At 44.5% G+C, this 26,852-nt stretch overlaps 1 protein-coding gene across 6 annotated transcripts in view; it reads left to right on the top strand.

Moving 5' to 3' along the window:
- SRCIN1 (SRC kinase signaling inhibitor 1) overlaps window positions 1–26,852 on the top strand; it is a 262,667-nt gene that overhangs the window by 171,829 nt on the left and 63,986 nt on the right. For 4 of the 6 annotated variants that reach the window (XM_060281451.1, XM_060281449.1, XM_060281445.1 and 1 more), the window contains one exon: window positions 19,565–19,756. The exons of the other annotated variants lie outside the window; for them this stretch is intronic. In XM_060281451.1, the coding sequence (XP_060137434.1) occupies window positions 19,565–19,756 (192 nt within the window). The remainder of the gene's footprint in view (window positions 1–19,564; window positions 19,757–26,852) is intronic. 6 annotated transcript variants of the gene reach the window in all.

Raw genomic sequence — 26,852 nt, 5'->3', positions numbered from 1 at the left:
AGAGTAATTAGACTATGCAGCAGCGGGGGGTAATCGGCAGGAACCATTGAAGCACGAGGAAGGGAAGTCGATATTTAGCTTAATGTTTTGCTTTGTATATGTGATGATGAAAAATTATGAATAAAATTAATTAAATAAGGTTCCACCATTGGATGCACCAGAACCTTTACCTCATGCAGAGCAGAACCTTCAGATCTTTTCTGCGCCAGTTCTAGACACATTCACACACCTGAAGCCAGGTGTCAGTCCCCACTCCCACCACACTGTGGTCTTGAGCATGTTTATATCTTTAATGTAGGTAGAGAGGGAAGGGCTAGAGGCAGACTAATAGTGCCCCCCTGCTGGAAGCTGACAGCTTGTTGCGACTAATGCGGGGTAAGAGGAAATGTGAGCCAGTGGCACAGCTTTCCGCAGCTCTGGAATTGGAGAGGAGCACGTCCCCTGTAGAGGCGGGGTCGGGTGCCACAGAGCAAGCTGTGCTTTTGGCACAAAGCAGCCGCGCAGGCCTGGCAGCTGCAGGATATTGTGGCACCGAGGAGAGTGTCACCTGCATCAAGGAGAGAGATGAGCTTGAGTGGCTCATTTCCAGATGTGTCCTGATGTCACCATTTGAACAGCGCAAGGGAGCTTGGTGAAGGGACCGCACATCTGGCGCTCTACGCTTGCTGCCTGGCGATGGGGTTTCCAAGGCAACAGGGCAAATCCCAGACTGGAGCATTCCATACGACACCTCACTCTGTCAGGTGAGGATAGGCTGTGTGCAAGAACGTTGCATGTGCAACCCTGTTTGCTCTGCGTGCATTGTGCTTCCACCTTCAGTTTAGGAACATTACCCATAATCTACACCTATGCTGTCTAGCCTGTCATTTCTTGTGAAATACTGTGTTTTGGTACATCCCACACACACCCAGCCAGCTTTGGCCAAAATTGAGAAAACAAGCAACCTATCTGTGTTTTAAGCTGGCGGTGTGTACACCTAAATAAAAAAATTGGCCAGTAGCCCCTTAGAGGCCAACTAAGTTTGTTCTGGGTATAAGATTTCGTGTGCATGCACACTTCTTCACATGTGTACACAGCCTGTGATGCATTTGCAAAAAGAGACTGGCTTTTCCAGCATCTTAAATGCTTTGGAGCATTTGTGCTCCTGCGCAACAAGCCTGCTTCTCCCCCAAAATCAGACTTCTTATGGTAAGAAGGGTGTCAGGGAAATAAATGCACAGTGAAAAGTGTGGGTCAACCATTGCTTAAGGCAAGGTTGTCTTAAGTTCCCTGCAGACAAATCAGGAGGAATGATCAATACGTGGAAGGGACCTAGGTGGGCCACTGGTGTGATCAAGTAGGCCTGATATATTCTTACATGTTTGCTAAAAGGTTTTCTTCCTGCGTGCCTAATAGCTTAATGTGGGTTTGGGGATCATTCTGCTGCTTGTGTGTGCATATATCTGTATGTCTGGAACAGAGTTGGGATGTAGCTGGCAAGGAAGATAGGACTGTTTGATACATGGCTTGTAAGAAGGAGTCAGGGGTGTGTGGGTTTCCACAGAGGTGCACTGTTTGCTCTGGAGATCCGATTCTCCTTTGTGGACTCGCGTTCTCTGGTGGTGTGCTCCTTCATACTCAACATGTAAATAAAAGGCATCATAACTATCCCCATCCCACAGGACACTAAATCCTGCAGCTTTCCTCCACCTCAGATTTCCCACTACTGGGGGAATTGGGGGATACATAACAGAGTTTCCCCAGAGCTGGCAGTTATGTTTCAGAAAGCTGTGTCAACAGATGCATATTTCATCTGCCATGGAAACCTCGCAACAGCCTAGAAGCTGAAGGTACATTCTGGATTACTGGGGCAACCCATTCCACTCGGAGAAGTATGGAATGATCAGAAGGCTTTTGGCATTTCCCAGCTGCTTTCCAGCTGCTAAACTTTTATTTTATTTTTTATTTTATTTTCTCGCTTCTGCTTCTTCTTTTTAACGCTGTGCTTTTCTTTGCATTTGCCGCATCAGATGCCTTCAAAGAAAGCAGTTGCCCAATGATTCACCAGGGAAAGGATTCTGCTTTTATAGATTTCACACTGTGTAGATCGTGATGCCTCTTCCCACACACCCTCCCTAACACGATGAAATCTGATAGGCTTCTGGGGCTGCCCAGTCTGGCTTCTGATGGATGGAGCTGTGTTGCAAAATAGCACGAGACTGCACAGTTAAGGTGTCGGTAGGAAAACATCGATTCTACATGGAACTATGATTTGGGGTGCGGGTTAAAGTTTAAAACCTTTGCTGGCCACGAATCAGCATCCCTTTTTGCAGCCCTAATGGCACATCTTCCTTCCAAGACAGGGAGGGATGGAGGGAGCTATGTTTGTTTGCAAATGCTCAAGGGGAATCTGGAATTAAAGAACTACAGCAGTCAGCCCTGAGTTGTGCTAATCTGAACCAACAAGGGATTTCACTTGGGGCCACATGGTTGGATGTTCAGCCTCCTGTATATGAAGCATAATCTCTATGAGTATGAATCCAGTTTGAAACGGGTCGATGGAACAGCCTCCCATCGGCTCTGGGAAGGATATTGCACTGAACTGTTTCCGCAATATGTGCTTCAGGCATTAAGCCTGGATTAGTAAACATTGTTGTGTCTGAAACTACTGGGTTTGATTCCCCCCCCCCCCCCAGAATCCCTTTGTGTTGTTGTCCTGGAGGTTTGCAACGATTTCCTTTTGCCTTGCCATCATTTAGAACAGGGCTGTGTGTGTGTGTAATAATGGAGATTATCGTCTGCTTTTGCCTAGACCTGGATTAGTGATTGTATATGAAGTTTTGATGTTACCTTCCCAGTTATGATATATCAAACACATTCTGATGGTCTGTTGTTAGGACATTGCCCTTCAGTTGGAAAGATCCCCATTTGGGTTTCTTTCACTCAAACTGAGGAAGGGGAGGAGGATCCCAGCGAGGGGTGTGGCCGTGATTTGGTACACACTGGGACAAGCTGAATATGGGGAAGGGGAGGTTAGGGTACTTAGGAGGTACTCTTGGCACATCAGAGGGTGTTGAGGTGGTAGTAAACAGTTTACAGGATCCAGGGGCAGGAGACACCTCACCAGAACCAGAGGTGCCCCCATCTTCATGAATACTGTGGGCTCTGAGGCAGGCAAGGGAACCCAGCCCAGATCACTGGTAGACCAGATAGAGATCATGGAACCCATTAGGTCTGGGAGGAAGTTGTGGTCACTCGGTTCGGTTAGGCTCAGGGCAGGTCAGGATCACATGCTTTGTCATGTGGAGAGGCACAGCTGCTCAGCTGGAGCAAGCTCAAGTGCATCAGTCAAAGATAAGGGGGAAGCAAGGCAGAGACTCTATGTCTGCTCAACTTTCTCAGTTGATGGGCCATGGCCTGGCTGCTTTGGGAATTCCACTGGATGTGACTTCAGGACTGACCCAAGGTGTTTCAACCCTGGATCTTCTGCAGAGGAGGGAACCTGACCTTACGGTTTGACTTCGGACCTTGCATGTTGTATTGGACCAGGACCGCTATTTGACCATTTGTACTGTCAGACTACTCTCTGGTGTTGCTTTTGGGACTTTCAATGCATGATTAGTAGGACTTACCTCTTGGTACACAGAGATTCAGGACATATATACTTTTTAATGCAGATTTTACCATTTGTGTGTGTGTGTGTGTGTGTGTGTGCGCGCGCGCACACACACACACCCATTACTTGGCTGGAGAACCGTGTTGCGAAATGTGTGAATGTTGAGGCATGGCTGTGCTTCTGTTCACATATTGTTTCACAAATTGTGGATTAGGTATATTTGCCCTTAAATGCAAGCTGAATTGAATTTCTACAGCCACTCCACCCCCCATCCCTAGCTGTGTATGGCTACACCCTCTGTACTTGTAAGGATACCTCATTTATTTTTTGATCAAACAAACCAAATCTGATAAATTTCCTTATGCATCAGAAGATTCTTCTGGCTCCCTGGGAAACTCCCACAGCCACGGCCCCCAGAAGCCCCCTATACCCTCCCTATTAGCAGCTGGAAAGTTGGGGGCGAACACCCCAATGGGATGGGGGGTGTTGCCATTTGGTGACCACTTTGAGGCTGCCTTTAAAGGAGGATTATGCTGGATTAATCCAGATCAGTATTCCAGCATCGAGGTTTTAATTCATTTGCCAAATGACCGCTCAATTTAGCTATGTCTGGCTCTGCCACTAGCTTCCCTCAAAGCCTGTATGCCTTTCCCTCATCTCTGCCCACAGAACTTTGTGGCCCCGGGGGTGATACATGGAGTTATCCCACCAGCAAAATCCCCTGGTAGGCGTCCGGTGGGAACTACACAAATTGACTTCTTGGCATCCTCTTCAAAGGGATGCGTTCCCTCCACATGGGAGGTGGTTTCCCTGCCAGCCCTCCGGCTGCCTTGAACGCATTCCAGGCTGTTATCTTAGCAAAATGTGACGGAACTGGCTGTGAAGGAGGGATGACCGGGGATCCCACGGCAGCTGCTGGACATTGTTCCGTGACCGGGTGCCACTTGGTGGTGGCTTTGCTGAAGAACTGTGTCTGCGGAGAGATGCCAAGGAGCCCCAGCTTGTGAAGGTCACCCTTTGGGACAGGATAAGAGAAGCTGTGCACCCTTCAGATGCAGGGTCAGAGAAGTGTTGCCATCATGGGGCGGGTGAGATGGGTTTTTTGCTACTGAGGTCTTGTTTTGTTTTGGGGGTTCTTGGGTTGGCTCTTGAGCTTTCAATGGTGATTCATTGGGGCTATTATTACTGCTGCTAACATGCCTTTGCTTGGGACGCTTAAAAGATTTGCAGGTGTCCGACATAACATTTCAGTTTTGTTTTACTTTCGGATTGTGCATGATAGTGATAGGGATGGGATGGCGAAACCAGGGCTTGTGGCAAAACCTTAGTAACCAGATTCAGCACAAGTGGAAAGACAATTTATTTGTCTTTATTTGGGTGGCTCAATGTTCACAGCTGTGAACGCAAAATTTTGAGTTCTGCAGTTTGGGGCAGGCAGGGACAGGGAAGAACACGAATCTGTGCCACATAATTGGTGTATCTCTTCAGTGCAAATTGAAAGTTTGTATCCAGTCTTTTATTTATTGGTTGGTCCAGATGTATTGCTTTGGCATTTCCAAAGTTGTCACTTGTTGGTTTTGTTTGTTTGTTTGCTTGCTTGCTTGCAATTGAGGGGCATGGGGTATTTTGGGGTGTGTGGGTTGATTGTTTGACCCATGTTTTGGCTTTGCTGAGGAGGTGCTTGATATTTTTCTATATACATTACAGTAGTGGAGAGCTGTGTGTTTGAGTGGATTGACAGCACTATAGCAGAAAAGGAAAATTGGATAGGGATATGTTAAACAAATAGGGGAAGATGTGTCTTTGGCATGTTTCCATGACTATAGAACTTCTGTTTTATGTGTGTGGAGGTGGGTTTTTTTTTTTTGAAAATGAGAGGGGAAACTGGGCAGAGATGAGGGGAAGGGATTGTAGTGGGTGGGTGATTTTGGTGGTAAAGTGCTTGAAGCCATTCAATAAGTCTGGGCTTTTGCTCAGGGAAGCGTGGTCTTCCCTTCCAGGGGGACAGTATTTCTTCCAAGCTAGAGCCTGTGGCTGTTCTGCAGATCAGGAGACAAGAGCACATTAACACCTGGCTTGGAGTAGCTACCTCCACCAGAAAAAAAGGCATCAAACCATTTCTCTCTCTCTTGCTCCCTGCAAGTTGCCTTGATTTGTCAGCTGCTGCTGCATCAGTTTACATACCTCTAGGGACATGGACTGATTTGAATGTGCATTTATGACAACGGGTGGAATTCTTAGATCACTACTGAGTGCAATCCAAAAGCATCAGCTGATTTGACGGCTGCTTGAGTTCATCGACTGTGTGTTATCTCTGGCTTTTAGCAAGTGGTCATGGCTGCTTCCAGACTGGCTGCTTTGCAGGTGGGATTCAATCATAAAACGACAAATTTAGGTAACACAAAGTGGATTTGCCTCTGTTGCACAGCAAAACCACTCCTTCCCCTTCAAAACGTACTTTTTTTTAAAGTAAGGAAAGTGATGTGAAAATATACAGGGAAAGGTGGGATACCAGTTGCTTGATGCACTGTTGTATAACCTCGGTGCAGACAAACCTGAATTGATGCTCAATGAAGAGCGGGCATTGTTATATAACTGCCATGCAAACTTTATGGAAAGAAATATGGACTAAAGCTCAACGAGTGGGTCATTTGGAAAAGCCCAGAGGACTGGGAGGCAGAAATTGGGCAGTTTTAAATAAAGGGGGTGGGGAGAAAAGACTATGAGCAGAACTCAGTTTGAGCCAAAGTTGAACTTCACCACCACTTCTCTACTCCATGGTGTGGCTGCGTAGCTACACTGCAGACAGACATTTAGCAGCTGAATGACTCTCCTGCCACTGATATCTCCAGGCCAGGAAAAGCTTTGACCACTAAACTTCTGTCTGTCACACAGCTGCTTAAGGTACAGGAGCCCTGCTAGATAAAAGGTGACAACCATAAGACCTCTCCCTTGCAATGGTTCTGTGTCCCTGCCCCTCCCCATGTTAAACCAGGCATGGCTGAGAATGTCTGTGCCTGAAACCCCGCCTCTAAACATTGGAGTGTGAAACATAGAGACAAGAATGCAGATAGGATGGCTTGGCTTAAGGACAGGCACCTCTTGGGGGCGGAATGAGTGGAAGAGTTGGATTTATGGGTTCAAGTAGGGGAAAGTGCATACTAAGGAGGGACTTAGGTTGGGCAGAGCTTCTGTGCAGTACAAAATAATTTGGAGTCCTCGTCCCTTTGTCTGCCTCACACCTCCCTTCCGCTTCTGTTCCCAAGCCAATTTTGAAGCCTCCAGCAACGAAATATTCAAGGCGGCAGAGTTGGCAAGCGTAATATCGGCTGACACAGTGGTGCAGCAATGTGGGGGTAGGGAAAGGGGAGACAGGCACATGGGGAAGCGGCATCAGAAAAGCTGCCTTATCTAACCAGGCAGATATAATGAAGTTGTTTCTCAGCAGGCACAATAAAGGGATTGTTGCATGGGATTTGAGAATTGCTTAATTGTGTCAGGGTGTCTTCCTCCTCCCTTTCTGTGTCCTCCCGAGAAGCTGCTGCTTCTTCTTCTTCTTCTTCTTCTTCTTCTTCTTCTTCTTCTTCTTCTTCTTCTTCTTCTTCTTCTTCTTCTTCTTCTTCTTCTTCTTCTTCTTCTTCTTCTTCTTTTCATGTTTACATGAAAAATAGCCCAGTGCAGGGGAATGGAGATGGTTTGTTTCTGAGAAGAAAGAAGCTGCATAGCCTCGAGCCTCCCTTGGCGTTGTGTCTTCTGACTTTGAGGCTCTGCTCTCTCTGATGTGATCATGAGGGCTGGCTTCAGTTATTCTGGACTGTACCACTTCAAAGTGCACGTGTGCGGGTGCTTGCAGACATGGACAATTTAGCAGCACCCAAGAATGCATGTTCTGCTTTTAAACTAAAATAGCAATTCTGTTGGATCATCATTGCCACTTTGTAGCTTAGTTCTTATTTCCACAGCACCAAATGTTGTGCCGGGAAATTTTCATTTGGAATCATGGTGGGTGGGTGGGTGGAGGTTAAACCCACTCCCTCTGCCATCCACTGCACTCCTGATTGTGCAAAGCCAGACTACTGGGAAAGGGAAAATGCCAGGAACACTATTGAATAGACCACCTGCGCCTGGGTAAACTACAATATAGTCTGAGCTCTGAGTGGATGGGAAAATGGAAACTGAACATGGAAAGCATGAGAGGAATGGGTTTTGATTGCACCATCATGATGCAGGCGCCCTGTAAAAAGAGAGCCGTGCCCCTTTTAACCTAGGCTCTATACTATGACTGATTCCAAGCCTCTGCGTCTTTTAAAAAAACCCTAATAATAATAATAATAATAATAATAATAATAATAATAATAATAAATGTTTATTTATACCCCACCCTCCCCAGTCAAAACCGGGCTCAGGGCGGCTGACACCAACAGAATTACAATAAAACATAAAAACAATTAATTAAAATACAGATTAAAATACAGTATTAAAATTTAAAGTGCAGCCTCATTTCAAGTAGTCCATAAATCCAAGCCATGAGGGAGGAAAACACAGGGGTCAAGCTGAGTCTAACCCAAAGGCTAGGCGGAACAGCTCTGTCTTGCAGGCCCTGCGGAAAGATGACAAATCCCGCAGGGCCCTGGTCTCCTGGGAAAGAGCGTTCCACCAAGTTGGGGCCAGTACTGAAAAGGCCCTGGCTCTAGTAGAGGCCAATCTAGCCATCTTATGACTCGGAATTCTCCAGAATATTGTTGTTTGTGGACCTTAAGGTCCTCCGCGGGGCATACCAGGAGAGGCGGTCCCGTAGGTACGAGGGTCCCAAGCCGCATAGGGCTTTAAAGGTCAAAACCAGCACCTTAAACCTGATCCTGTACTCCACCGGAAGCCAGTGCAGCTGGTAAAGCACTGGATGAATGTGATCCCGCGGCCGGGACCCTGTAAGGAGCCTCGCCGCGGCATTCTGCACCCCTGGAGTTTCTGGGTCAGCTTTAAGGGCAGCCCAGCGTAGAGCGAGTTACAATAGTCAAGCCTGGAGGTGATTGTTGCATGCACTTTCTCTCCCAAGTTTAAGTCCTCGGATATTTGCAGTGGCCAACCCCCCCCCCCCCCGATTTACAATCTCCTACCTTCCTCTTGCCACTTCCTGGGTTTTTTATGGAACTGAACAGCTCGGCCACTTCGAAACTCGCCTTCTGTTGCTACCGGGCTGTGGGTCTTCGCTATTTGACCCCCCCCCCCGGTCGGGATTATTAAAGTAGTTCTCTTGGTTCTCTGGGTCACCTACTCCAAAATTAGAAAATCCAAATAACAAAGAAAAAAACCCACAACCCCCCAAAAAACACACAACAGCGCCCAATCATACAGTACCCACCAAAATAAATGACAACCCCAAAAATAAAATTAAACAATAATAACTTCTGCTTCTCAGGTTCTTATTTCAAATTTTTAAAATCTAAATATATAAAAATGTTCACGATGCGTGTGCAGGGGCCAATGTATGGAGATACAGGGGGGAGGGGACAACACTCCCCCGAGAAAACAGAGGGAAGGGTATCCTACCAAAACACAGGGATGAGCCAGGGGGTTGGAGGGAGGAGGGGAGGGATATGTCATGGATCGGGACAGGGTGGGGGGGAATCACAGGGATGACCCACAGCAACGCGTGGCTGGGCCAGCTAGTAAAAAAAAATAAGAAAATTGTCCAGTAGCACCTTAGAGATCAACTAAGTTTGTTCTTGGTATAAGCTTTTGTGTGCATGCACACTTCCAAGAACAAACTTAGTTGGTTTCTAAAGTTGGTACCAGTTTACGGGAAGGGTAATATCTGGGAGGGTAGGAGCTCTAAGAACGGCAACCTCCCACACAGCCTAGGACTCCTCAAGTTAACTTTGCAGCATGGGAAGAAACTGAATAGCTTCCAAACCACAAATACATCATGAATTGGGGCCCTCAGTCTGCCTCCTCAGTTTATGTGGCATGTTGAACGGCTCTGAGAAATGTAGGGCTGCACATTTTGTGAGCCAAACTGAGCTTTATCTTTATGGCAGCCAGTTCTGTAATAATAATTTAAAAATCCCTGGGCGAAAGTAAATTGAAACCACTAGGGATTTGTTTGCTGCACTATTCCATCTCTCTGTGATTATGACAATTCTTGTATTTGCGTTTTCAAATCTTTACTCATGCTGAGCTGTCTTGTAACATTTTTAAGCCACTGTTTTACATTGTTCAAGGCCTAACAGAACACTGCCAGCTACCGCTATTTTGCTTGTTAGCAAAGTTAACTTGGGAAAAACGGGAAATGCTTGAAGACTTTGTTTAATCCTAAATTTTAAGCGGACCAGCCAGATTCACGCTTCCTGGACTAATAATATGCAGAATGGAACACAAATTTTGCGGTGCAATGCTTGATTAAAAAAAAATAACAAAATGCATATTAAAAATAGTACTTTAGATTAAAATGCGTATTTAAGAATCTGAATTTCCATGCAGTTAATTACACACACACATACACCCCTGAATTGTGAGGAAATAGCTCAGAACAAACACATGTGAAACTAGCAGGGCCTGGAAATAGCCTGATCAGTTCATCCCTATGGCAGTGCCTGCTTTGTATTGCCTTGCCTAGCTTCTGAGGGTAGCGCTCTCTGGTCGTGTAGCAGGTGCTGCCATTGGAGGCTGGTCCATTGGGGCAAATGGAGAACTGCCCCACCAACCTCAGTCTGCCCTCATCCAGTCCCCACGGGCCTATCTTCTTGCTTACACCACCTGCCAGCTTCCTCCTCCTCCTCAGGGCTAGTTCACACTTCCTCTTGTCCTGCCACTCCCCCCCCCCCGAAAACCAGTTGTTTACCTCTGAATCAGAACAGATGTCAATAGGTTTTTTCAGCAGATTGCCATTTGCTCAGACTCGGCACTAAAGAGTGAGTTTTCCTGGGGAAAGCGGCCAGGCAAACGAAAAACTTCTTGGACCCATGCCTAGATCACATGGGATGAGCGTAAAAATGCTTGGATCCATGCTTTCTAGGCCTGGAACAATCGGAAGTGTAGGTGAGCCCTTAGTCTCAGTGTTGCCCTCATAAAAATCAGCAGGAGAGGAAGGTAACAAAACCCTACATGGCGTGGCTGGTGGTCAGGAGTGATGAAAGTTGTCATCCAAAATATCTGGAGGGCACCGCGCTGGCTAGCCCTCTGGTAAGCGGTCTGTGTATTGGCTAAATAATATATAATCAATTGGCAGAGAGAAGGGCAGATATTTTGAACATTCAGGTGAACAACTGCTGAGTTGAGTTTTGCACTCTCTGACGGGGTGGTAGATAGACCAGGCCTCTTGCAACCATTGTGCAGGAACACAACACTCCCTCACCTCTCAGATTCCAAAAGTGTTCCCTCGCTTCCCCTTCTCTCCCCCTTTTTTAAAGTACAGCACTGGCTAAGCATACCCAAGACCACCCTGTCAGGGTTCAGTTTTATATTAAAAGGTGACAATACATCTCCAAGCTAAGAGGTATGGGTATACGAAATCCTGCATATTGGGCATCCATAATAGGATAAATGCAGTGACCATCCAGATTGGTCCAGGTCAGTCCTTGGTATATATGACAACCCTCAGATTAAGTCCCGATGTTGAAAAAGAGTGGGCTGTGGAGAGAGAGGGTGGTCTCCCTTATTTGCTGTGGATTGGGGTGTGTGTGTGTGTGTGTGTGTGTGTGTGTGTGTGTGTGTGCAGAGCTTTAAAAATAATTGTCCCCGTTTCCAAGGCCATATAGGTTAGTGAAAAAGCACATTCTTTGTATGCAGAAGGTCCCAAGTGCCTCCAGCTACAGCTAAGAGTGTCCCTTGTCTGAAATCCTGTAGCAGAAGCATCTGCCTCGCATTCAGAAGGCCCCAGGTTCAAACCAGGGCATCTCCAGGTAGGCTGGGGGGATGTCCCCTGCCTGGAGAGCCGGATTGTTGAGCTTGTTTTGTTTTGTTTTGGCCTATGTTGTTGAGCCTTTTCTTTGCAAAATCCCCCCCACCCCCAAATACAGTAATAATATTAAGTTTTTGAGCATTTTTTTGGGGGGGGGGAAAGAATTCACCAAAAAAGCAACACTTCCAATATGGGCTGCCATGTGCCTGGATTTTTCCGAACATTTTAACCAATTTCTGAAAATACTGCCCGGGCGCTATTTTCGGCAGACAAATCCTGGACATGTCTGGGAAATTCCGGATGTATGGCAGCCCTAAACTAAAAATCCCAACTTGCCCCCCCTCCAGGACGGATCAATCTACCGTAGATAAGCTTGCCAGAGTCCAATTTGTGATTTTGGTAGTTGCCGTTCTTCAGGGTTATCAGTAAAGTGTTTTATAAAGGGATGCCACATTTCAACAAAATCATCTATATCATTTGCATTATTCAATGCATGTAATCTCTTTGTTAATTTTTCTGATACAGCAATAGGCCATACATTCTGTTTCCAATGAGAGATACACAGTTGTTCCAATCCTTTCCAGTTCTGTGCTACTAAAAGAAAAGTAATTAGTTCTTTGTAACAAAGGTCAGGTTGCCCTTCTTTAAAAATAGTTAACAATCCAAAACTTGGGGTACATTCCATATGTTGGCCTGTAATATAGCTTATTTCTGTAAACACCCTCTGCCAGAAGAGCTTTTTATGTTCAAACGTCCACCACATGTGAAATGTTGTACCTATACTACTGTAGCCTCTCCAGCACAATGGTGAGAGTTTTATTAATATAGCTATGCTATAATGGTGCCAAATGAGTATGAGGCAGCTTGCTGTGTTCCTGCGATCTAGGCTGGGTCTGAAAATTATTGTGGTGTTTTATCTCCCCTTTTCCTGTCTTTGAAATTTTCAAGGTACTCATTTCCTTTGTTGGTTGCGTTAGCAAGAAAGGGAACTGGAAGTTCTTCTGCCTTTGTGAACCCCTGTCAATTTACAGATTATCAGTTTGGCAAAGAATTGAAAGGGCACAGCAGCCAGCACAGCTAGTGAAAGACACCAAATCAGTGAGGGTACCAAAGTTCAGCAAACTCAAAGCACACTAAGCCGCTGCTGCCAAGTCTAGACAGCGCAGCAAAACCCCATCAGAGGAAATTCATTTTGAGTCCTGTCTCCTTAATTTGAGCAGCAGATTTCCATAGCAAAACCAGATGCCTATTTGAATCCTGGTGCCATCTGCACCATGTAATTCAACTTTATAACTTCCTTTCAGTAAGGCAGATGTTGTCCACCTGCCTTTTGTCTGAAGTTGTACTGCATCATGGGTTTTGTAGTCTTAAGACATCACAGTGTTCAGGCTCTCATTTGGGGGGTGGGGCATACACGTGTTGGAGTTGGTGTCAGGTAGTGTCTGATCCCTGAGCAAGGCAGGCCGACTGAGAGCTCCAGGTGTGCAAATTTAGCTCACAAAACATTGAAGACAACCTTCGCATTTTAAAACTGTCTGCCACCAGGCTACCTCTCCTAAGCTCCACCCCCTGAGGAAAACTCAAATTCTTAAAGGGCCAACCCTCTGGCCTGAAGATGGGCGTGGAAAGCTGGAAGGGACCCTGAGGACCATCTAGTCCAGGGTTTCCCAAACTTGGGTCTCCAGCTGTTTTTGGACTACAATTCCCATCATCCCTGACCACTGGTCCTGCTAGCTAGGGATGATGGGAGTTGTAGTCAAACAACAGCGGGGGAACCCTGATCTAGTTCAACCCCCAGCAATGCAGGAATATGCAGCTGTCCCATACAGGGATCAAACCTGCAACCTTGGTGTTATCAGCCATGCCTCCTACATTCCTTGACCACCTGCCTGGTGTGCTGCCTGCACGATTGGACCAATGAGGTACTATGGCACTACGGTGGGTGGCATTTGGTTGCTCAGGATCAGGGGAAGGGTCCTGCCTCTGACAGGCTCTGGGGACAGGGTTTTCTGTAGGCTCCTGTCTGTCGGCCTCAGTGTTCTTGTGGAAGCGTGAACAAGGTGTGGCTCTTGCACATCATGGATGCTTCATTTGCAACAATGCAAATGTATCAAATGTTTATAATATTAGGAGAATAGAGCAGCTTTGGTGCAAAAGAGTAGTTATCTCAAGACCACTTAATGTTCATTTGTTTAGGACCCCACTCACAAGTGCTGCCTCCTCTTCCATCTTTCAGGCTTAGCTGTCGGGTAGTTCTTGCCTGTTCACTACAGAAGGCTGGATTTGGTCTTGATGCAAATACCACAGCTAGTGCATGATATCAAGCCATGCTTTCTTTACAGTTTGTTCAACACACCAGGAGGGGGCTGTTGACAGGGAGAAGTGTACAAGTTCCGCCCCTCCTCCTCACCTTTCGTATCACTCTGCAAATCATGGAAGGCAAACATATCAAGCAGGGAGCCTCTTGTGTGGAGGCTCCCTATATGTTTTTTTCCAGGGATTTTAAAACATGTGGGAATCCTCCACAAGCACACAGAGTTTTCCTGCTTCATTCATTAGTCCTCCAACTTATTGAGAACAGTACAAGGGACTCTTCCTGTTGCTTGTTGAATGAATTGACTTTTGCAACACCTGAAGAGGGCTAATGTGGATGCTGAATCTGATCCAGCAAAATAAATTCTCAAAAATCTCGTATGTGGTGTGGAAATTAAAGCATGCAATTAAAAACATGTGCCAGTCAGTTCGGGTGTAATCTGCCGTGTTGCTGCTGGTGTCAAACAACTTCAGCAAACAAGCTCCATTGCTTTTGATTTCGGTAATACGAAAAACATGCTTCAATCTCCCATTGAAATCGGTGGGTCTTGAAGCACTTACCTTTGGCTGGCTTGTTCTCATCCATGTTTTTCCCTTTAATTTCTTCTTCTTCTTTTTAAACAACAATAAATCAAAGCCTGTTTTTGAAGAGCTAAACAACACTCAGAGTGTCACAGTCAGGAAAACAAAGCATCTGATTTGCATAATGTCACCTTCATTTGCATAATGAAACAATTTAGTGTAATCTTTTTTTATTTGGAAGTGAATTTGGGCATCTTCAGCTGGAGATGCTCTCAGTTAGGTGAGCTCCCCCAGATCTAACCATTGAATTTCATCAATGTTGTTGTGTTTAGCTCCCCAGTGTTCTCTTTTCTTCCTTCATCAGCCACACGGTAGCTTTCAAACCCTCCACATGTAGTGATGGGGATGTGGGCTTCTATTCCTGTGTGGATCATGTGCCAAGTATAAACAGCCACAGGCTTTGCTTTCAAAGGCCCAGGCATCTTAGTAGAGTAGCAGGTACACAGATGAAGTCAAGAGGGTCTCTTGGGTGAAAGGTGTTCCATAAATATAAGAGCATATTATCACCACTGATGCTCATTTGAATCTCACAGCTCTCATCCCTTGACACACTGTGCCATAAAATAATTCATGAAATGTAAGAAGATACATGGTATATAGACTAGAATACTTATTAGCCAACTTAACACAGGCAGGTTTTTTGAGATTCATGGGACTCTTCAACAGGCAGAAGAGGGAGGGAGTAAACCCAGCAGATGAAATTTTATACAAACTGGTGTTTAGTTTTAACTTGTACTGGGTCTCCGATATCATGCTTAGAGATGACTGTGATTAAGGCATCACAGTAGACAAATCCTTGAAATAAATCAATACATTATACATAGAGCAGGTAACAAGTCACAGAAAACATGTGCAAGGCAAATAAAGGGGTTATTTGCAAAATTAACATACCCTGTATGTTTGACACCAGTCCTTTGCAATGCATAAGAATGCTTGCATGTTTGAAATGTTATTAATTTCTAAATAAGAGTTGGGAGTATTCAATGCATCCTTGAAAGCACTCTTTCTTGTCTACGTGGCAATCCTAAATCACAGGTAATGTGTGTGTATGTGGTTCTGGTTACTTAGTGGTGAGGGAAGAACCCTCTTTCCTTGCTCATAAAGCATCCCTTTGCAAATACCCTCAACCACCGTAAACTCTGGTTTTCTGACTACTCCATTAATTTGGACATGTTCTCCTTATTTTTTGGAAACTTACTGAAGTTTTCTATCCAATGTTATTTGAAATTGAAATTTGAGCCTGGTAGATCAAAGCAAACTGCTCTACAGCTCAGGTCCTTTGCAAGCTAACTAACACTTTGCAGGGAATTAGGAAAGAGCTTTACAAAGGACCCCAGCTATGCTGCAAAGTGCCATGCAATGCACCATGTGAAGTATGCTTTGCAAGTCCAGCTCAGGTTTGTTGGCAAGTGCTTTGATCTGCCAAGCTCTGCTCTTAATAAGCCTTGCTGAAGCCAAGCTGATAGATCAGAGTTGAACTTTTTACAAGGCAGTAGCCTCATTTTTTTGGAGGGGAGAGCAAATTAATTAAGTTAAAATTCTCTGATCAAATGCTCAGCGTACAAACCATGCAGGGGGGGAAACACCCTAGAAGATAATGTGCAAAGGACGGAGAAGACATACATCCCCTCTTCAGCCTTAAAATAATGGGAATAAGATATGTAAATATGTTCAGGCACAGGAGGGTTGTTTAGCCTCCCTTTCCTCATAGATTGAGAGGGTGAGAATAAATAGCCATGAAGCAAACCTAAATCTCCCTCTTTCTGGATTTTCAAAAGTTGTCAGATCCAGTGGCAGAATGGAGCATGCAGAGAGTGGAGGTCTGTTTACCCTCTTAGTATGGACTAGCTGCGTACATTTGGGGGTTCTGTAGCAAGCAAACATACCTGTTTGCCAATACAGAGAACATACTTTGTAGCTGGCTGTAATCCCTGGCAGAAGCAATGGGAAACTATTTCTGTTCCTTTGAGAATTATCAGCTCTTTCCAAACACTATTCTCCCCGTGCAAAGAAAGCCCAACATGTGAATCTTGAACATTGCCTGAAGACTCAGGAGAATGTTTTCTCCTTTATTAATCCCCTCTGACAGGAACTCAATGAGACATTCTTCCCAAAGCACACCTCTCTTACCCAGGATCCTATGAATGACAAGTGCTAAGCACCCCATCTCCATGCCACAGAAATCTGTGCACTGGCAACCCACAGCCATTCCCACCTTTTGACTAGAGCTTTGCTCCCCATCTGTCAGTAAGGTTGAAAAATTCAGTTCAGTTTTCATTTAAAGGTGATCCTTCCTAATTCTCACTTCCAAATCAATAGTGAGCCAAAGCAGGTGCTACCCTTTGAAATCTGTACTCCTCCGAATTTTGCAGGAACCAAAAACATGGATAGCAAAATGTGTAAGTTAGGGAAACGTGTGCCTGAAAATGCATATACTCATGAAAATAACATATAAAAATGCATTCCGTCATGGGAAATGGCTTGCAGTAACATGCATACAGAAAAATTGCATACAGAATTGTATGTATTAGGACAATAGTTCCCAAACTTTCCTCCCATGAGTCGCCTGAAAATTGCGGAGGGTCTTAGTACACTACTTAATGTTTCCCCACCCCCTGCCTGTTGAAACAATTGTTGCTAGCTGCTCTGTGATTTTTAAATGCATTTTGTTGCTTCTTTTAATTCTTATGTGTTGTATTTATTGAATGACAATTTGAATTCCATAGAATCCATCTAACTCAGACGGTAACACAGTGAAACACAGTGCAAGAAGTAAAAGAAGCAATAAAAAAACAATTAAAAAGCAATATGAATATTTAGTGCGATGAATGTGCTGCTCCTTACCGTCAACCCAAAATCCACCTGAATGAAGTTTGGTCTGCAAAGAGCTGGTCAGGAACCCCTGCTTTAATTAAAAACTAAAATTAGAATTCTGGAGTTAACTGGAAAGCTTTGCTTGCTGTCAGGACTGGTGTCATCCATGTGCTTGCTCTTGTCTAAATTACTATTAAAATCTTCCCTTCTCTATATGTACAAGTCTGAACTTATCTGCAGGTTACCATGTGCCTAGATTTAGCATATCTAAATAATTAGGGGGTGGCGGGGGTGGTATTGACAGTGCTTGGTTACTTAAAAGGCCATGCCTGTCCAACTTCCCAAAGAAGGAGGGAGCACTGGTTCCTTCATCATAGTTTCATTTATTTATTCTGCTAGCAGAAGCCATGGGAGAGATACAACACAGCTGTAGACAATTGGAAACTTAACTTGTCAGCTGCAATCTTCCACTTATCTCTTCAGATGTAAGTGCTGGAAACAATATCTAGGGGGGAACTGCTTTCCTTTACGTTTGACTGTCATGGCTTCCCCAAAAGAATCTTGGGAATTTATAGTAAGGTTAGTGACACCATGTCTGCTAAAGATTCCAAGCCCCCTGGCTCACTGTTCTACAGTTGCTGTTATTCCCTGTAGCGATGGAATGACTGTTAAACTGGATTAGGCTTGTAGTATAGTTAAGCCCTGTGTTTTTCAAGAAGTCACTGACATGCTCCCAATGTTGTAATGTATCCACTTGTATGATGCAGTCACGAAATCTGTGGCACACAATAGCACCTTTGTATTAGGAATGAATGAATCTGTTCATTTAAACCATCCTATATATATGCATTTGCATACATATTCTTTGGGTTGGAGAACTGCATGGCAAAATCCAAAGAAGTTTGAATTTCAAAGGATGGCTGCACTTCATTGTGCTTTTTATTTCAGGAAGTGCAAGTTAGGTGGGCTTGCATTAAAACATGAACCAAACAAAATTTAGTCCTGAGATGTATCTTGGGCCCATTTTCTTGTAGGAGCTGCATCTCTGAGGCAAGATTCCAAAGCTGCTAAGAAAAATATGTCTGTATCAGGATAGATAAGCCCTGTGCAGTTGTTTGCCACAGATTAGGGATGGGCAAAACTTTATCTTTTTCCATTCTCAAATGTACTGTTCTTAAATTCACAGTAGCATGTTTCTGCAGTAATTTGCATTAAAAAAAACCTCATTAAAATTTGTCAGCAATTTAGTGCAAATCTCTCCCAATAAAGCATATTTTATGTGACTTGCCTAATATACATGTTTTTGAAAGCAATTTTCTCTATTGTAATTTTGTATGTTATTTTCTTTGATGTATGCATTTTGACACATTTCCTCCCAAAATGTGGGTGCCAGTTTCAGCTGTGTTATGAGTTTCTGGGTGCCAGACACTGAACCCCTGGATTCAGCAAATGTTAGAATATAAACCAGGCAGTCCGTTAGAAGAGCAAAAGGAAGGTGATGAGCCATTAGGAAAGCCAAAGAGAGGGGACTCTGCCAGACAGCAAATGGGAGGGGCACCTCCCTCAACTCAGAGTTAGTTAGAAGCCAAAGGCTTAATTTGAAGTAGAGTTTGAGAGCTGGTGGTGATGTGACCTTAAGGAAAAAGTTTGCAGGCTGGTAAAGGCGGCAAGCTGGAAAGAAAGGGCCAGAGGACAATAGTTGATGTCTGTTTTGATCCAAGGCTGTGCCTATGGCAGTAGCATGACTCTATTGTAGTGTTAATGCCGTGAATCCCTCCATTGCAGGCTCAGGTTGTATGTATGTGTAAATAAACAATTTACCATGAGGACACCACAGTCTCTGCCGTGCCTCATTTCCAAAAGGAAACATAACCACTGGCTAAGTGCCTGAGACCCCTGGAATCTCACACCACTCAGAGATTGGGGTGATGCGTATCCGGCAGCTTCCATTTAAAGAATGTGGTGTTGTTTTTAGAATGGGCAAATTTAAGTGTTTTAACTACCACTGTTTTTCCCACCCCAAAATTGTCCCCCAGAAATGGTCATGGCTTCAAACTCCATTCACCTGAGCCTACTCTGCTCTCTCAAACTTAGCTCTGGGTGGATTTTTCAAGATCACCACCCTCCTATCAATGTGATCTGGGAGTCCCCTTTTGGATACTGCGACTGAGTGTGGCAGGGTGCTTGAAGGAGCTGTGTTTTGTTTTTCATTTTAGGGGGTTGAGTAAATTCATTGAAGTGAGCAAAAAAGCCTCCGGACTTTCAAGCCAATTGCTCTTATTCAGCTCAGGTGACAAGAGTTGTAGATGTTTTATGTTGGTTGTGAGGATATAACTGATTTTCCATTCATTTCTTTGAAGCCCCTCCTGGAAATGTGGCAGCCCCATCTAGCAAGGAAGGCTGGCTATAGCCCCGATCGACCAGCCAAGAAGGAGGAGGAGGATCAGGCGAGAGAGACTCACACGATTGGTCCTGCCCACATGGTTCAATATACAGATGCTTACTGCAGCAGTGTGGGATCGCCACGAAGAAGCAGTTCCCACACCGCTGAGGTAACATGAGAAGGAACCCCATCAGTATCCAGAAAGAGGTGTATTTTGTGGCCGGCATTTGGAGGTTGGAGCGGGGGTGGGGAGAGCTCTGGGCCTAAAAGCCTTGATTTATTTTGAATTCTGGCATATATTAAGCCTTAATTTTTTCCCCCCTGAGTGTTCCACCTGATAAAACCGAAACAATGTCAATTCTGTGATAGATTAACCTCCACTGATTTGAGAAAGTACCATCAAGTCAGCTACCCTGACATTTTGCCATGCACGTGTGCCAAGCCCCTTAACAACCAAGCTGAGAGCATAGCAACGGCTGCTCTTTGACTGAAAAACCCCCACACCATTGTCAAAATACGGCTGTATCAGCTTTCCCCCTCTTCTTCCCCTTCTTTATGCTTCTTCTTTTTTTCTTTTCTCAATGAAGTAAGCTATCAGGGAGACGGGGAGGAAAAAAAACAGATTGCTCGCTTGATGTAGACGGGCAAAGCTTTGTCTCAGATTCAAAAACAGCTGCTCAGAGATAATCTTGAAGATGGTTTGATGATGGGAGATACCTTTGGGAGATGCCTGAATTTAAATATCTGAGTTTTTTTAGTTTATTTCAAAGATAAGGATGTATGCAAGGTTTCAGCTTAAACAAGGGATCAAAGCAGAATCAATTATTTATAAAGTCACTAAGACAGAAAGCCTCAGGTTAAAAGTCAGAGCTGACAGTTGCAATCCGCATGGTGACCATTTTTATCCTGTGTTTGCAAAGGACATGAGGTAAAATGAGGCAGCTGCTTCCAAGTGGTAGATTTTGGGCACCATTTAGAGTCCCACATGTCCCTGAGATTCAGCTGGCCTTTAAAAGGATCCAGGCCTTTACTGAGGCAGACCCTGCCCTGTGGGACTCCTTGCCAGTAGGAACTAATCTTGTTCATCTTCAGTCATCTTCTAAAAACAGTATTATTCTGACAGGCCTTTCAAACCTGAGATACTTAATTTCAGTGCCTACTTGATGTGTTTTTTGGTTAGGCAGGCCTGTCCAGATGTGTGTAGTGTTGACCTGTGTTTTAATCTCTCATTAGTTTACTGTTGATTTTTAATGATCTTTCGAATGTTTTAAATACTGCTTTTTAAACTGACACACACACACACACACACACACACACACACACACACACACACACGCCTCCCCACATGCAAGTTTTATTACAGTCAGCAGACCCTCCAAGTGTCCTTGTTTTCCAGGGACAGTGTCCTAGATTTACAGAAGCCATTCTGGTTTCTGATTTGATCCTAGAATGTCCTGCTTTTCCATAGGACGTCCCTATTTTCATTAGAGAAACGTTGGAGGGTTTGCGAGTTATACAGCCCCCAAGCCAAAGAGATAAGTAACTATACAACCTTTAGAAGATATCTGAAGGAAGCCGTATATAGCTAAGTTTTTTTTTTAATACAGTGGTCCCTTGACTTACGAACTTAATCCATTCCGAATGCACATTCGTAGGTCAAAAAGCTCATAAGTCGAAACACGGCTTCCCATAGGAAAAAAATATTCGGAAAAATCCGTAAGTCGAGGAAACCATATGGAAAAATTTGTAAGTCGAGGAAACCACATTTAAAGCCGCCAACGGTTTCCGTTTGGATGTAGAAAAATTCATAAGCGTGCGGCCATTTTGTCCCGTTCGTAAGTCGAAACCTATGGATGTCGAGTCATTCGTAAGTCGAGGGACCACTATATTTAATTGTGTTTTCATATACAGTATGTTGGAAGCCATCCAGAGTGGCTCGGGCAACCCAGTCAGATGGGTGGGGTATTATTATTATTAATTATTATTATTATTATTATTATATTATTATTATTATTATAGGATGTCCCTATTTTCATTGGAGAAATGGTGTATGCATTTTGTTAAATAAATAAGTAAATAAATAAATCCAGCTTTTTCCAAGGGGAATAATTACTCAAATTGGGCAACTGTGTACATGCAGCATAGAAAATTGCTTTATACAATTGCAAGTTGGCTTGATAATATCTGAACTAGGCCTCAGTTGTAACCTGTGAAGCTAGCTAAGCTAGGGAACCTGCCTTATACCGAATCAGACCATTGTTCCAACTAGCTCAGTATTGTCTACTCGTGACAGGGTGTCTTCCAGTCCTACTGAGACATCTGGGGGATCAGTGGAGACCTGTCCAATAGGACAAATGGAATAGTATCCCCGTAACTTCAGTCTGCCGTCAAGCCATCTTCTTATTTACAGCCTGTCCGGCGATGGCATCAGCTATCAACTTCCTCCTCCTTACTTTCAGTGTTGCCTTTATTCAACTCAACGGCGAGGATCATGGGGGTAAAACTAGAATTAATTGGCTCTGTCTGTTGATGGCATTTGCTCCACCACCTGTTGGCCTCCTTGCCTTCTGGCCCACCACTTCCAGCAGGTGCCAGCCACTGCTGCAAAGGATTGAACCCGGGGCCTTTCTCCATGCATACCATGTCCTCTTCTGCTGAGCTATGGCTCCTCCTCAATATAGCCATAATATATCTTTCCATAATCTATCTTTCCTCCCACACCAAAACCTACAAGGTTCAGAGCCTATCCCATGCCACACCAAACCAGTGAAGGAGTTTTGTGCCTTTCAGCCCCCTACTGCAAGCTGTTCCTTGAAGGTTGGGAAATTTCAAAGCTCCATGTTGGCAACAACGTTGAGAGAGACAGACAAATTGCAGCCAATTTTACGGTAAATTATTTACGGAGAGAACATTTTCTGTGCCACCCCACAGGAATAATTAAACTCTCCAATTAATGCCTCATTTAAACGATGATTATGGCTGTTATCATTTCAATATTGATTTCTTTCCCCTTCTTCCTTTCCTTTTCCTTTTAAAATCTGGTTTCAAAATATTAGTGTCCCTCCTCCCTGCCAGCGACACATCTCCTCAGCTTGCTTATTCCAGTAGTTGTTTGTTCTCAGCTAGCATTTGCTGACAAGAAAAAGCTTCTCTTTTTGTGTGCTTGTGTGTTTTTAAAAGATAAAATGGAGCCACACAAACACTGCATCTTCTGGGTGCTGAGTAGCTTCCCTACCGATGCAAATCTTGTGTTTGAAATGCTTGTGTGGCTGTTCTGAAACTGGGCTACATTCAGACATGAGAAATGACATTATTCAAAGGGTCTGAAAAGGTACCATGAGGAGTATTAACCCCTGGAAGATGTCAGGGGAGACCCTCGAGGAGTAGTTACTCTCTGAGAAATGTGGACAGCGGTATAATGTCCATTAGCGGGCTAAAGATTGAGAGCAGAGTATTAATGCTGACCATGGCTCCTGGCACACAGAAATTCTGCACATAATATGGAAGGTGGCACCATCTCTTGAGCCATAACTTCCTCTTTAAATAGGAAGCTATTTTAAACCATCCATCAAGTAGTCTAGTTTTCTCATGCTTAGAGAACTGAGCTTTAGTTCAGCAGGAGCTCATCGCTGTTTTATCACAATGTGAGTTGTAATAGATTGACTTGTGTGGGTTCCCGCCCACCCGACCTCTCACAGTTGTTCTAAATCTGGTTTTATAAGCTAGATCAGGTTATGCTATGTGCCCAGCAGAGAATGAAGCATTTATAAATATGGACATTTATAAACAAATCCCTGCCAAGCCTGCTTTTGTTTCTAGAAAGCTCTGGGACATAAAGAATTGCAATGGAAAATAGGGAGTGCATGAATAGAATGCCAGTTCTTCACCTAGTGTGAGCAGCTATTCAACCCTTCAAAGCAGGGAGCAAGGAACCAGATGTTGGTCTACAACTTCCACCATCCTTGATCTTTCTGACTGTAGCTGATGGGAGTTGTAGTCCAACTTAGGTAGGTTTGCCTAAATGTCCCAATCCACACTTTGCAAAACAATCAAAATCTGAAACACGGCCATCTTTTTAAACAAGTGCTTCTCTGAATTTTGCAATACAGTTCCCTAGCCAAGGTTATGCTTTCAAAATAGGTAATGTTGCTCACTACTTTGGAGTGTTTTTTTATTATGACTATGAACAAATAAAACAAATAATCCAAGTCTCCACAATACAACCCTTACTCCTTTTCCCTTTCCCTTCTCTTTTTCTACCTTAAAGTTCTACATCTGCAATGGGGGGGGGGGAATTCAACAGATGGTAAAAGGCCTTGTGTATAATCTTGCAATTTCCAGGGAGTCTGTGTTCTAAAATGCTTTTCAGTGCGGCTCTTGTTCACTCGGTATTTAAATAATTTACAATTTTAAAAAGCACCTGAGGGGCCAGAGAATGATCTGACAGCCTTTGTTTGCTGTTGCTGTGAAAAAGTGATGCAGATTCCAGCCTGGGTGGGAGATGGCATGAAAGCCCCCGATAAGCTGTTCTCAGAAGCAGCATATAAGTATACTAAATAGTACAGATGCCAAGGCCATATTAAAGGAAATAGGCCCAGATGGTCTCAGGGAGGAGAGAAGAGTCCTATTTCTTGAATCTGAGTTTAATTAAGAGACTGCACCAAGCTAGTAGGATACAATTACTTGATGCGAACAGCTTTGAAGTGAATGGGACTGTTGGTGCAAGCTGCCTTAGGGTGGAGCCACAGAGCATTCTCTCTGCATGCTCTCTAGCAGACTCATCTGGGATATATGAACAAGCAGCTGGAAAATGGCAAGTCAGAGCCATAATACAGCTCTCTTGGAATAAGCGTACACACACACACACACACACACACACACACACACAAAGAGACATACACATCATCTGTTTAGCTGCCATACCACATAGACTTCTGTGGTGGTTCACTTTGAAGTGATTTCAAAGCTGTCCTTTAATGCTCTTTTTCTGTTTAAAGTGGTGCAGGAGACCCAGGAGTGCACGTTTTATCCAAAGCTGTAAATAAGCAAGGAAGAGTAAAAAAAAAAAACCAACAACAACAACCAAAAAACCCATGTATGTACACGCATGCACACGCACATGAATTCTGTGCCCTGTATAAATTTGACCAGTAATCTTTTTTTACTACTCGAGAGGAACTTTATAGGAACAGGCTGTGGACAAAAGCCCCATTACCCTGATTGCCCAAAGTCCCCCCACTGAGATCCCACCAGGCATTTTCCATCCACTGTTTCTCTTTGATAGCCGTAAAGTTTTGTCAAGATGCTGAATCATGTGCTCATAGTAACTTTCTGCACTTATGCAGCCCAAGGAACTGTGAAAAACAGTCCTGTTAATCAGTGCCGTGTTTCTATAATGGGCAGAATAAGCCCCAGGCAAAGCTGTAGGGCTAAGATAGTGTTCAAATTTACCTTTGGAGAAGCTTAGAAGCTTTAAACCTGCTACACACAACCTTTTCCCATTTGCTTTCTATTGTGGGTGTTCTTCCGAGGAACAAAAACCTGAACCTGCCAGTGCAGTTTATACTGCGAGCAACACAATGCGTTTAAGGGTCCTGTTTGACCTTCAGGCTGCAGTGGGTAACCAAATGTTTGAATGGTCCCTTTAAAATAAATAAAGATATTGGCTCATAAAAATTAGCTTGTTGGGTACGAATTTCAGTCCTTCTATGAATTAACAGTAGAACTCAAATTACTAGGGGGGGCAGAGGAGGCACACACCCCTTATTTTTTGTGCTGTATCCTTTAGGTATCGTATTTTACAGTGGGGGTCTCAAATTTCAGCAGCACCCTGGGCAATGCCAAAATTCAGTGCCCTCGCTTCTTGCACCCCACTTTAAATAATAGTTGGGGCACCCGTAATACTCGACGCTCTGTGCTACCAAACCGGCCGTGCTCCCCTAAATCTGGCTCTGATATTATACAGAAGAGCACAAGAAGAGGCCTGCTGGATCAGGCCAAGTGGCCCATCTAGTCCAGCATCCTGTTCTCAACCAGATGCCTTTGGGAAGCCCACAAGTAGGATCTGAGCACAAAAGCGCCCTCCTGCAGTTTCTGGCAAGTGGTCTTCGTATATGTGGGGATGGGCATGAGTCAGATACTAACTAGGGATTAAGGGCTGCAATTTGTGGATTTAATTGAGGGCTCCCCTGCCTCATCGCCTGTAATTGGAACACTTTTATACAAGCAACCCCCACACTTACAGGCAGGAGCGGTTCAGTCCAGAAAATAACTTTGCATCTCGATTTTACTGATTGCATCAACTGGCCTAGAGTCAGCAAAGAACATGATATCTTTTACTAAACCAGCATGCTGTTTTAGCGTGTGCTGCACGCAGCATTGCTCTTCCCCCTCGCGACCCCCCCTGTGGAAATGGCATCTTCGTACCGGGAAGATATACGGTCATTCACGCGAAATGGGACTCTTGGCATATTACTGTTCCTTACTGCTGGGACTCCATGCCCATTACTTTTGCCTGTTCCGTGCAGCCATAAACCTCTATCGCGCTTCCCTTCAAGCATCACAATGGGCCCCTTTATGTCTCCCCGGAGCTGTTTCCCCGGGCATAATGGATAGCCAGCCTCCTGCAACTTCAAAGGTTATCTGACTTGTCTGTCCGCTAATTCTGCCTTTCCTGGTGTTATCGATAGTGTGGGCAGAAAAGAAATGAGTCCCAGGACCAACAAGGCTTTTGCAAGCAATTGCTCTGGTCCTGGGGTATGGAAGTCCACCTGTCCTGACCCTTGGTGCCTCTGTCACCCCCTCCTGCTGCTGGGTGAAAAAGTGCCCTGCATCCCAGTGGGGCGCACTCATTGCACTTTAGACAAATATCTGCAAGGTGTTTTGTTCCCTAAAAGGAGGAGGAGGTAGCAACTCAACAGAGTGATCAGCCCATGCCTGAAGTACAGGGATGAGGAACCAATGACTCTCCAGATGTCATAGGGCTCCACCAATCCAAGCCAACATGGCTAATGGCCAGGGATGGTGGGAATTACTCAATTTCCGCAGGCTCCCCATTTCTGCTGTAGCGTAATAGCTTCAAAGTGCTGCTATGGTGCTACATACAGATACAGGTCGAAAATGTAGTTGTGGTACTCTGAGCCTCCCCCTTTTCTAAATTGGGGGGTGGGGGGCTCAGTTCCTCTGCAATGTTTGCCCCAACTTCAGGCACTTTGGTAGGATTTCAGTGTCCTAAGCACATGCAGCTAGAGATGACGTGATGGTTC

Source organism: Zootoca vivipara, chromosome 13 (assembly GCF_963506605.1).
Source record: "Zootoca vivipara chromosome 13, rZooViv1.1, whole genome shotgun sequence".
NCBI lineage: Eukaryota > Metazoa > Chordata > Lepidosauria > Squamata > Lacertidae > Zootoca > Zootoca vivipara.
The sequence above is the reverse complement of the archived record's forward strand: the minus strand, read 5'-3'. Positions and strand labels throughout refer to the sequence as shown.